This window comes from Gobio gobio, assembly GCF_949357685.1.
Source record: "Gobio gobio genome assembly, chromosome: 17".
In the NCBI taxonomy this organism is placed as follows: domain Eukaryota; kingdom Metazoa; phylum Chordata; class Actinopteri; order Cypriniformes; family Gobionidae; genus Gobio; species Gobio gobio.
In genome coordinates, this window is record NC_137110.1 from 34110106 (window position 1) to 34122414 (window position 12309).

General features: G+C 35.3%; 1 protein-coding gene across 3 annotated transcripts; it reads left to right on the forward strand.

Annotated features, from left to right (window-relative positions):
- The first annotated feature begins 1711 nt into the window (after nucleotides 1-1711).
- Nucleotides 1712-11865, forward strand: cacng1a (calcium channel, voltage-dependent, gamma subunit 1a). Of its 3 annotated transcripts, none has more exons than XM_079841880.1 (5): nucleotides 1712-2251; nucleotides 6557-6631; nucleotides 6985-7122; nucleotides 7523-7776; nucleotides 9936-11865. In XM_079841880.1, the coding sequence occupies exons 1-4, from the start codon at nucleotides 2017-2019 to the stop codon at nucleotides 7750-7752; spliced, it is 678 nt and encodes a 225-aa protein (XP_079698006.1). In that variant the 5' UTR covers nucleotides 1712-2016; the 3' UTR covers nucleotides 7753-7776; nucleotides 9936-11865. The 3 variants fall into 3 exon arrangements, 1 of the variants encoding a protein (XP_079698006.1); XR_013818362.1 differs by having other exon boundaries at nucleotides 1749-2251; nucleotides 7523-8015; nucleotides 9157-10088; XR_013818363.1 differs by having other exon boundaries at nucleotides 1853-2251; nucleotides 7523-8420; nucleotides 9258-10036.
- Nucleotides 11866-12309: the final 444 nt, after the last annotated feature.

Genomic DNA, 12309 nt, shown 5'->3' on the forward strand with positions numbered 1-12309 from the left:
TTGTGTGAACTATCCCTTTAAACAGCTCTCCCTTTTATTTAGTTTACAAACAACTGACAGTCGTGAGATAAATATGATTTTAATTTACAATAATCCATTCTATAATACGGCATTAGTAACTTGAGCCTACTTTTCACACCATCAGTTGTGCACGCACTCAAGCTCTGAGGATCATCCATTCTTGGCTCATTTTGAGCCGGACAGAATTAGGAACTGGAGACTCACTCTGACCGGATCATTTGAATCAGCGAGTTGTTGACTCGAGAACAGATGCAATTGGATCAGTCCAATTCACAAATGACTCGTTCAGTCGTTCAATTTGTGAACCAATTTAGCAGGTTCATTGTAAGGAATCAGCTCACAAATCGGACACAACATGTTTTGTTAATGAAATGTAGTGAAGTAAAAGTAAAAGTTTCCCAAAATAAAAATACTTGCCTCCTCTATTTTAAAACCCACCAGCCGCCAATGGTGGTAATAAGTCTAGACCTTGCAGACACTGCAAAATATTAGGCCAATAATGGGATAAAATCAACTGAATTTACTCAACCGTTCAATAGTTTATATATTCTTTATTCTTAATGCTGTGTATTGTTACCTGGATGATCTACAACTATTTTTGTAGTTTTGTTTTGTGATTAGTATAAAGATTGGAGCTTAAGTGCTCTCCTTGTTTCATGCATTAAACCTGTTTCCTGTTTTCCACCTACTGTCAATAAACTCAGTGTTTGAGCTCATCTACCATTAATATGTCTATGCATAAATAAACCCTGTCTTGGTTTATTTTGCCGCTGTGCATATCACTGTTGAGTAGTTAAGGGTGATACAAGATGGCTTAATACGGAATAAATAATGGATCAGAACAGAGCATGAATTGTAGACTGATTAGTGAAGGACTACAGAAAAAAACACCACATGAAGAGGTTAGGAGAATGATAATGGAAACAAAATGTTTACAGAACATTCTCCAAACTTAAAACCAACATTCATTTTAAATGAATAAAATGAAAAGTATACCACTTATGATTACATTGAGACCCACTGTCCATTACATCCATCCATTCACTTTGTATACACACTTATAAAATAATGTATTTTATAATTGGCTAAATGTTGAATTGTATTTATAAAACTAAACACCAGCAAGGGTGAATCTAACTCTACCGCAGAGACTTGAGTTTTGACTTGGACTCTACCTCAGGATCCTGTGACCATATCTTATGATGTAAACAGGGCTGGAAATGTGGAGGTGGAAGGGGAGTACATTTCAAAAAGGGAACGAAGTTCCGGTTCAAATTAGTCAAGGGAATGACCACAATTTCTAACTCAGTAGCCTATGAAAGCTATGTGAGTTTGGGACACAATTGTACTGCATGTAGCAGTCTGCACACACAACAAAACCATGTAAAATGCACAAATTTATAAACATCACTTATTCATACATTTTAATGGCTATTTATCACAGTACTTCAGATTTTACTTGTCAGTTTGGAACAAAGGACAGAATCAACTCAGTTGTTCTACATTTAAAATATACTTCAATGATCACTTTAATGAAGTTTGTCAACAGTTTATAAATTTAGTCTATCTTGTCTCTCACGTTGTATTCAATCCCACTAATACCTAATGCTTAATTCTGCTTGTCATGAAATAGACACGCCCTAGTTATGGCAGATGGTATCTGATATGTCAACAGCCAGACTTTAGAGTCACAGCACACATTTATAGAAGCCCAACTCATCCCCCACAGACCTCTGGTGAGACAAGCCAGTTTGGTCATCAACTTTCCTGATGAGCCCCAACAGCTGCGACTTGAGTCTAACCTCTCAGCATAAATACTAGGACACTGCCATTTAGTCTGTTTTATCAATGCATTAGCACCGTTCTGCACTGAGCCTTTAAGAATCAAGAACTGGACCAGATCTATACTGTCCAGATATTCAGAATTACACTGAAAGAATAGTTTTCGTGTCATTTTTCATTTTATTTGTTCATTAGCATTGGATACTGGGCAAAATGAAGAAGGAAACAAAGACAAAAATCTTGTTTTTTGTATTATTGGTGGGCTCAGTGTCCATGTTAACAGCGGTGGTGACAGACCACTGGGCTGTGTTGAGTCCTCGAGTGGAGAACGTAAACACAACATGTGAGGCAGCCCACTTCGGCCTTTGGAGACTTTGTAAGAAACACATCTATATTGAGGATGCAGAATTTGTTGGTAAAGGCTGTGGACCTATCAGCTTACCAGGGGGTAAGTGACAAAGTGAGAAATGTTGATCAGATAAACAGGCCTCTTTGAATCTTTGGCTAAATATCCTATAAAGTCTCTGCATAAAGATTGTTTAATAGTTTGATTTTTGTATTCACTAAATGAGGTGAAAATTGATAAATATTTATTTTTAAAGCATAGAAGCTAGTTAAGGTAAATATCAATGGTTTAAATAACACATGTATTTGAAGGTTAAATGTTGGAGAGCGTGTCTTAACATAGACTAAAATTTGTTTTGCTCCTGTACATAGTATATATGCAGGATATAAGGTGAATTGCTTCAAGTTGAATTTTCAGGCATCAAAACTTAGTCACGGTTAAGTGGTAGTGAAGTCTGTGTCTAATTAGATTAGGCAATTATTATGGCATTTATCTGGTTATTTTATACGGTAGTGCCTACCCCCAGATCTGTACAGTGCCAAATTGATTTTTTATTCTACAACACAGTGTAAGCAGCTTTGTAACCAAAGTTACTCCGTAAAATGGCAAATATAGAGCTGTACCACTGTATTGCGAGAAAAAAAGCTAAAACTGCCATTTACACACATTAACAACTATTATACTGTTTATATATATATATATATATATATATATATATATATATATATATATATATATATATATATATATATATATATATATATATATATATATATATATATATATATATATACATATGTAGCAATTCACTACCGATACATGTATATTTATATATACAATAATTCTTTGTATTAATTACCTAATAATTAGATATGATATAATGTAACAATGTTTGTTAATGTTATTAATGAAAATGATTAACTAATTATTTATTAACTAACTGTTACACAATAATTACACCGGATTTATGCAGGATCCGCACAGGATTAGGGTTGCCATGCAGGGTGTGCACAGGATTAGGGGGATTAGGGTTGTTATTCATTATCTTTAAAAATGTTAATCTAAAGGTCTGTGTTTTACATGTTTGAAATTTGTTTTGTTGACAAACATAAATAGTTTTTAACCTATGATTATTTATTTATTTTACAAAAATAACATTAAAAAATGGATGGAAAGGCACAGATAGAGTGCCTAGCATACATGGAAAGTCCTTTACACATTAGAAATTGACAGTACTCTTTAAAAAATACCTTAAATAATTCGATAATTAGGTTTGTTTAAAAAATGCATTGAGTTTCCCAGCAATAATCTAGGCAGAGTGTGACTACTTTGAATATGCCAAACTGTATATAGAAATATAGAAGATACATTTTATTAATTTAAAAATTGTTGTCTCTACATCATTCCCATTCATCCATATGCATTTTTGTTTAACAGTTTTGATGACTTTACTATTTTGTGGAAAATATAGAAGCTAGCAATAATAAATAATGATTAGCTAAGTCCAAACCTTTTGACCGAGTGTATATATTGTTCACGAAAAATGGTGTTGTACGAATAGGAGGAACAAGAAACATTCCATCCTCCAGTCACACATTTTACTTCAAGCAATATTTGGCTACTAATCATTGCAATCGAAAGGTATGGATAATTGTGTCTAAACTAATTTCCTCCTTTCAGAAATGCTTATCCACTGTAATTATAAAAGCAAGAGACAATCAGAGGTTTTCAAAGAGAGAGTTTCAAATTCATGTAGCCTTCAGGCAGGCCCATGGCTTGTCTGCAGATCTACTGGGAATTCCCTGTCTGTGGGACTTGTTTTAGGTGCTGTGACAGCTCTTGCATGGAGATCACTGCTAAGCAGAATGACAGGAAGTACCCAACAGGTGTGGAATATCTTGCAGTGTTGTCTCTGAAACTGAAAGACAAGAAGTGACAATGCCATGCCCTACAGCTATAATATCATAACACATTTTTGACACATTTTTAGCGAAATAACAATAATGCTGCCTTTTTTTGGACCCTATCCCTAAAGCCCATCCCTACACCTATAGCCCTAACTCTAACTCTAATCATATTAAACCTGCTGTTTTATGTCCTCAAAGATCCAGGAAGGGAACGTGGTTTTGAGCATGTTCACAATATGAGCTGCACATGGTTGACATGTAGCTTGTTCAGTCAACATGAGGACACCACATACAATTACAATTATAGGCAAGGCAAGGCAAGGCAAGTTTATTTGTATAGCACATTTCATACACAGTGGCAATTCAAAGTGCTTTACACAGAAATTGAATTAAAATATTTGTAAGTGAATAAAATAAAACATATTTATAGTATAACCCCTGGAGTGGAAGAAAATGTAGAGTCAGGTTTGCTTTAAAAATATTTGTCAGGTAACCGTGCCTTTAAACAGTACCCTTGCAGACAAATCTTCTTGGCCTAACTGGAGGGCTATCTCAAAATGTTTTACCCGTCAGAGCAGATCTAATTGGGTCTTCCTCGCACCGGAGGGAGTACTCAAATTTTTTTTTTCATATTTGTCAGGTAACTGTGCATTTAAACATTACCCTTACAGACAAATCTTCCTGGACAGGAACACCAGGGCTATCTCTACTTTGTTTGACCGTCAGAGCGGATCTACACGGTCCTTCCTCTCACCACCAAGGCTTAATTATTGGCCTATTAATCACCAGTTAGACAGTTTATTTCTACTTTTCTTAAATTTGACTCAAAATAAATGCTTCTCCAAGCTGATATGTGATGGGAAAAGGAAAAAATATATAAGAAAAGTCGATTCGAACTTGTGTCAGTCATGTAAACTTTAAAGTTATCTTTACTCTTCACTGCTTTACTCTTTCACAGTTACAAGACTATTTTATTCCGTTTATTTGATTCAGTCTCTCTTAGCTGATATGCAATGGAAAAAGGGAGAAATAATGAGACTAGAAAAAGGTTGATTTGAACGTGTTAGTTGAGTCAAAAGCTGTATCCACTATCCTTACTGTCTGCTGCTTCTGTTTCTCTTGCAATTTTGGTGTCTCAACCAGACAATGATGGGTGGATGTAGTGTAAATATATTTTGCCAACAAGGCATTTTCCCGTAAATAGACATACTGAATAATTGTTTTGACCCCAAACTCTTATCTGAACTTGATTTGTATCAAATCCATTTAAGACATGTATTCAAATTATAAAAAATTGGTCAAATATAAAGTCTATAAAATAAGTTTAATTTACCACTTATTTGATAGTTTTTAACACATGATAAAACATACCCAGCTGTGTGAGTACATGTGTGACTGGTCTTGTAAATGCAGTCAGTAAAATCTATAATTAGGCTGCGTAAATAGTCAGCTGTCCCAAGATGGGAGACACTCTTAATTTAAGAGTGGTACAATTCCATTTCTGTGACTGACGGTCACATCTGAGAGAACCTATTGGCCCTCAAATAATAGCCCTCTAACTGTGGCCAAAATCATTATGAGACCCAATAGGTCCAAATTAAAACGTATGGTAACAGTGACATGTTTTTGGGAACATATCAAGTTTTTGTTGATCTGTATCTCTGTATTATAAGGAAAAAAGCATTTGTTGTCAAACACACAGGTGGATTTGACTTAAAGTTACAGGATTACTTTAGAAATGTACAGTCACATCTGCTGTAAGACATAGCATTATACAGTCCATCAGTTTAACATAGATCCATGACTGTTTGAGGGAGTATGTAATGAATATTAGGAATGAGACTGCAACATTGTAGTATCAGCTTTGCTCTGTGTCATATTAAAAAACTATGGACATAAATTATCTTGGACATTTATGTTCCTTAGATGCAGTTTTAAGCCTCTCAATTTCATTGCCAGTCATTGCATGAACACAAGGCACATGATTCATTTAATACTGCTTATTTTTTTGGCACCCAGTGAAAGGGTATAGCTCAACATGCATGCCACTATAGCAGTATGTTGTTGTGAAACCAGACCTCATCAGTCACAATATAATTCCAGGTAAACAACTCCAGATTGTAAGATTTAGTTTTTTTTAACGTTTTCCCTTTTTGAACACATTAAGCAGAAGGCAAAGCATACTGGCTATGCTTTGATGAGTCTTTGTCATACTGGCAGACTCATGGAGCCTACTCTGAGTCGTATACAGTTGTCAGATAAATCAGCATATATATTTAGCTGCTCGTGAAATTACATGGGATGTAAAAAAAAAAACCTTTGCAGTTGACACATAAGGCAACAGGCAACTCACAAGAATTCTTGCGAGGGTATGAATAACCCCATACACATATCATCAAAAGAAGTCGGCAAAAGGAAAATATATTTCCCCATGAACATTCTTACATGGGGTTTCATTAAAATGTATAATTTAAATTAAATTATCTTTTCTCTCTCTCAGAAATCAACTGCTCTTACTTCAGACACTTCACACCAGGGGAAGATTCTGAAATCTTTGAAGTTAAAACTCAGAGAGGTAAGTTCAAATAGTCAAAGAAATACAATTCTGCAACGACTTTATACTGTATTGGTTGGAGAATGCTTTTGTGCACCATTCATTTCCTCTGTGATATGTACTGTAAGGGTGAAGCAGTGGAATGAACATATAGTGAATGATGAAATAGGGATGAATCACAGGTATAGTGAACTGCTATCCTGTTTCTGAACATGTGTGCTGAGTATAGATACTGTTTATAGGGGCTTACAAGGAAAGAGTTTGAACCATGAGTCATATCATATTTCACTGCCATTGACATTTGATTCACTGTCATATTTTTAATTAGACATGTAGAGCTTGCTGATTTCTTTTGTGCTCATTTCTCTACTCAGAATACAACATCTCAGCAGCTGCCATAGCCATCTTCAGTCTTGTCTTCATGATTCTGGGCACATTGTGTGTGTTGGGTTCCCTCAGAAAGGGAAAGGACTATTTGTACAAGCCTGCTGGCATGTTCTTTGCTTTTGCAGGTAAGATGGAACATCTAATCAGCCTCCTTTGCCTCAACTGAAATAAAATTAGATAGACAGACAGACAGACAGACAGACAGACAGACATACTGATTGATAGAAAGATAGATAGATAGATAGATAGATAGATAGATAGATAGATAGATAGATAGATAGATAGATAGATAGATAGATAGATAGATAGATAGATAGATAGATAGATAGATAGATAGATAGATAGATAGATAGATAGATAGATAGATAGATAGATAGATAGATAGATAGATAGATAGATAGATAGATAGATAGATAGATAGATAGATAGATAGATATTTTTTTCAATTCAATTATAATCCCACAACTTTTTTACATTGGTGGATAAGATTTAAAGATTACATTTTAATACCTTCTCTGTCCTCAGGTCTGTGTGCCATCATCTCAGTAGAGGTAATGCGGCAGTCAGTCAAGAGGATGATAGAAAGTGAGGAAACTATCTGGATCGAGTATTACTATTCCTGGTCTTTTGCTTGTGCGTGCACGGGTTTTGTCCTGCTCCTCCTCAGTGGAATTGGTCTGCTCCTCGTCTCCATGCCACAGATTCCTAGAAATCCATGGGAAACCTGCACGGATGCGGAGCCTGAACAGATATAGAGCAATAACACTAGATGTCAGCAGGTAAACAATTGACTTACAACCTAGACTTCTTTGATACAAAGTGAAAGCTTGACAAGCAGAGGTCATAAAATTAGCCCAGCAACTTCCTTTTCCCCCCGCAAACTGGCACTGAACAAGGTGTGTAACATCAAAATCATACCATTAGCCAAGCTTTATAAACTTTATATTATTATTTTATATGTAACATTTCAACATCATACAATCTTTAAATGTTATATGAAGAGTGCAGCTGGTTTTATGTAACTGGAATTTTTGTGTAACAGTACATAAACTTTCCCTGTATGCCTGTTTAGGACATTGGGATGGTTTAAATGGAGAAGGGTTGCAAAACAATATTGTGATTGGAAGGACTTACCTGGCTATCATATTCGGAAGATAACGTATTTGGAAAGTTAATCTGCACTAATTTGCAGATAGGGATTATTACGATATAATAAATCTCAATATTCAGTAGTGTAATGCCACAAGATTTGGCTCTAGAAACTATTATTCATGCACTGTACATGGATTCATTTTTTTATTTATTTTTTCCAGATGTGTGAATGCTACTTTAGTTTTGTGTAAATCTAATTTTAATAATACATTTAACAATAATTATATTTAGCCTCGGGCATAGTGATGCTCTCAACTTCCCTGAGCAGAATGTAAATGTTTGGTCTGCTGTGTTTAATGAATGATTGCCAAGACATTTTGGAATATTGACAGATCTTGCGGGTGCAAAGAAAATGGCATCAATCCTACTCTTATGTGAAGGAGTAAGAGACTTTCCAAGTCTACAGCTTCCTGGAATGCACCCACAAACTGTGTTTACATTCTTGAAATGTTTAGGTTTTTATAGGTTATTATTTGTGTAAAATTTGTTTCAAATGTCTCATTTGCTCAGTGTTTTTGCTGATTATAATTGCTTCTCTACTTTATAATTAGCAACAATAGTTTTAATACACTCATTCTCAGCTGGTTTTTCTTCAGGACCCTTTCAGGAATTGTGGTAATTTTGTGGTCTGCACAAACTGTATTAAAGGGATAGATCACCCAAGCATGAACATTCTTGTCATTAATTACTCACCTTCATGTCATCCCAAACCCATAAGACCTTCATTCATCTTCGGAACACAAATTAAGATATTTTTGATGAAATCCGAGAGCTCTCAGACCCCTCAATAGACAGCTATTTAATTAACACTTTCAAGGCCCAGAAAGGTATTACAATACTTATAATAGTTAATGTGACTCCAGTGGTTCCACCTTAATTTTATGAAGCAACAAGAATACTTTTTGTGCGCAAAAACAAACAAAAATAACAACTTTATTCAACAATTTTGTTCTGAACTGTGCCAGTCTCCTACACAGTAGGTATTGTTGTCGCTTCATTAAATGAAGGTTGAACCACTGGAGTCACATGGACTATTATAACAATGTTTTTAATACCTTTCTTGACCTTGAGAGTGTTAATTAAATAGCTGTCTATGGAGGGGCCTGAGAGCTCTCGGATTTCATCAAAAATATCTTAATTTGAGTTCCGAAGATGAACGTAGGTCTTATGGGTTTGGAATGACATGGGAGTAAGTAATTAATGACAGAATTTTCAGTTTTGGGTGAACAAACACTTTAAGCCGATGGGCAGAACAAACCTGCAACCTATTTTAGTATGTTGATCCACCAGTTGATGCTGAAAGAGAAATGCCCAGTGTGATTGAAAAAATATGTTAACATCAAATTTGTTGTCTAAAAATGTTAATTCATGAGGCTTTGTGACATTCAATTCTATAGAACATTCTAATCTGCTCAGTGTGCTTAAAAATCTTATTAGGTCTTATTTATTAAGTTGGCTGCTGGATTTTGAATGTGGGGATCACTGTCACTGTCACAGTCACACTGCCTAAATAAACACCAATTTGGTGTCAGAGCCATAGCCTTGTGGGCAGCGCTCCAATATCTAGTGCAACAGCCCTTTGGGTAACCCAAGTTCAAGTCACTGATTCCTGATCATAAAGACGGACAATATAATAATAATAATAATAATAAAAACAGTTGTGTTTTTTTGTTTGTTTGTTTGTGGTGGCAGTTGGTCTTTAAAAGTAATTTACTGAAGAAAATGCTTAAAAATGTCATGTCACCGTAAATACTTTGTATTTATTTCTTTTGATGTCTGCATCCAGAACAAGAGGTCATGGATATTTGGACCGCGTTATGCTACCCAACAGAATGTATACGAAGTAACACCCCTATGCCATGTATTTCTAATAAAAAACAATAGGCTAACTCCTGTGTTCATGCTACCATTTATTCTGCCTCTGTTATTGTGATTAATTAAAAAATGATAAAAAAAAATGATATAACTGGAATGAAACTTTGTCATTTTTACTGTATTTATGGGGCTATTAAATGTAGTTTCACTACATACGAGAATGTAGTTGTAGCTTACTAGTAACAATTCAGGCTTTCTCATAATTTTTTACTATTTATACCACTGTATGAATTTGATGTAAATAGGGTGGAGGGACCTCCAACTGTTGGTTTGAAACAGGCCTCTGGTTATGAACATGAGGTGTCATTCTCACGAGAGATGTGCAATGCACCACATCAGTTGTCCCAGCTGTTGACATATCTTTACAAGGGTACTGCTGTTACATTTTTATGTAACACCTCAGGGAATTCATTGGATAAACTAGAGACCTCAAGACTCTAGAGAAATAATTTTTGGGTTCTTTTTAAGCTTGCAGGATGCCAGCTGGGCTGAGGTAGGTACAGAAGCAGACTGTTCCTTTAGAGCAGGGGTGTCCAAACTCTGTTCTGGAGGGCCACTGTCCTGCAGAGTTTAACTTGCCTCAACACAACTGCCTGGAAGTTTCTAGTATGCCTAGTAAGACCTTGATTAGCTGGTTGTGTTTAATTGGGGTTGGAGCTAAACATCGCAGGACAGTAACCCTCCAGGAGCACGATTCGACACCCATCCTACTCACTGTTGCCAAATCAAAATTTTCCACGGGTTGATTTCCCCCCCTGTACGTACGAGTTCAACACTCCAGCACCTCCAAAACACCTCCCAGACTTACAAATTCAATGGAGAATTCGATGGAGTAAATTGCTTTGGCCTATTTTGGGGCTATTTTTGCGTTTGACTAGGCATTGGGCTACCTTTGTTTCACAGACCTGGCAACCCTGCCTCTACTTTAAGATGATCTCTATTGACAGAACCTACATTATAATTTCATTATAACCTGCAGACACAGCCATAATATTATTTAAATTAAAATGTAATTATAATATAATTGGCCCAGCATAAGAACATCTTTGGCCGTTTATATTTCACAGCTGCACAACATCCGGATCTCTCCCATGTTTATAACAGTGCATGGATTATTAATGAGTGATAAGGGATAAGCAAGGGATATGTCTTGTATATTTTAAAACAAATAGATTATGATCCACAAAAATAAAGTAAAGAGATGTAAAAATTATAATATAAAGAAATAAATCTACTACATTATGAGTCCAATTTGTGTGCATGTCTTGATTTGATACATGTTTTCAAATCCACAAAGGTGATTCAGAAATGCATAGGAAGGAAGTGATCCACAAATGCACATAAAGTCAAATGTTGTGTTTATAAACACATTTTTTATTTGCCAATCGAATTTTATTTATTATTATTTATTTGTGAATTGCATTGTTTTTTATGAATCTCCTAACAAACTTTATAATAGTGTATTTGTTTAATTTTTGTGAATCTCTCTACATTGATTTGTGGATTGTGAATTGAGAATGATTGATTTGCAGTGACATGGAATCTCTGATTTAGTTGCTGACCATTTTGAAGTCCTCATAGTGATGGGCAGACCGAGGCTTCGTGAAGCACTGAAGCAGTTGAAGCAAATGTGTCATATTGTTTCGAAGCTTCGAATCAATCTGACACCCGTCTCTACGGCGCCATCTAGTGGTTATTTCCATGTGTTGATCTGAAATACCTTGACAATGATCCATGTAAAAAAAATTGTTTTTAACATCTGTCTGACAACTACATGATCTTGGTTTTGTAACCTGTAGCCTCGTCATTGTAAAGAACTATATATATTTTGTTTGTTATACAAAATGAACATTAATAAAATAAATAAAGCCACAATGTGTCACATTTGTCACAAAACATTTTTATTCAAAAATATGAATTGCTCTGCTGTTGAAGGACTCAGCTGACTTCTTTTTTTACATATAATTTCTCCAGCCTTTGAAAAAATCCTCTCACAAGGGACATTTGTTGCTGGCATGCACAAATATTTTTGGATGATGTAAATACATGGATGATGTGTTGTTGCAGAAGGCTAGCTGCCTATCACAATACACACATCTCACTTTATTTGGTGCTTCCAAATGGAAATGCTCCCACACCACAGATGTACGGCATCTCTTGCGTGCAGCCTCCGTTTTTATATATTCAATTAATATATCTATCTATATATCACCTATGAATCTATATCTATATAATTCTATATATCTAACTTATGCTGTGCTATCTATCTGTCACTATCTAACTTA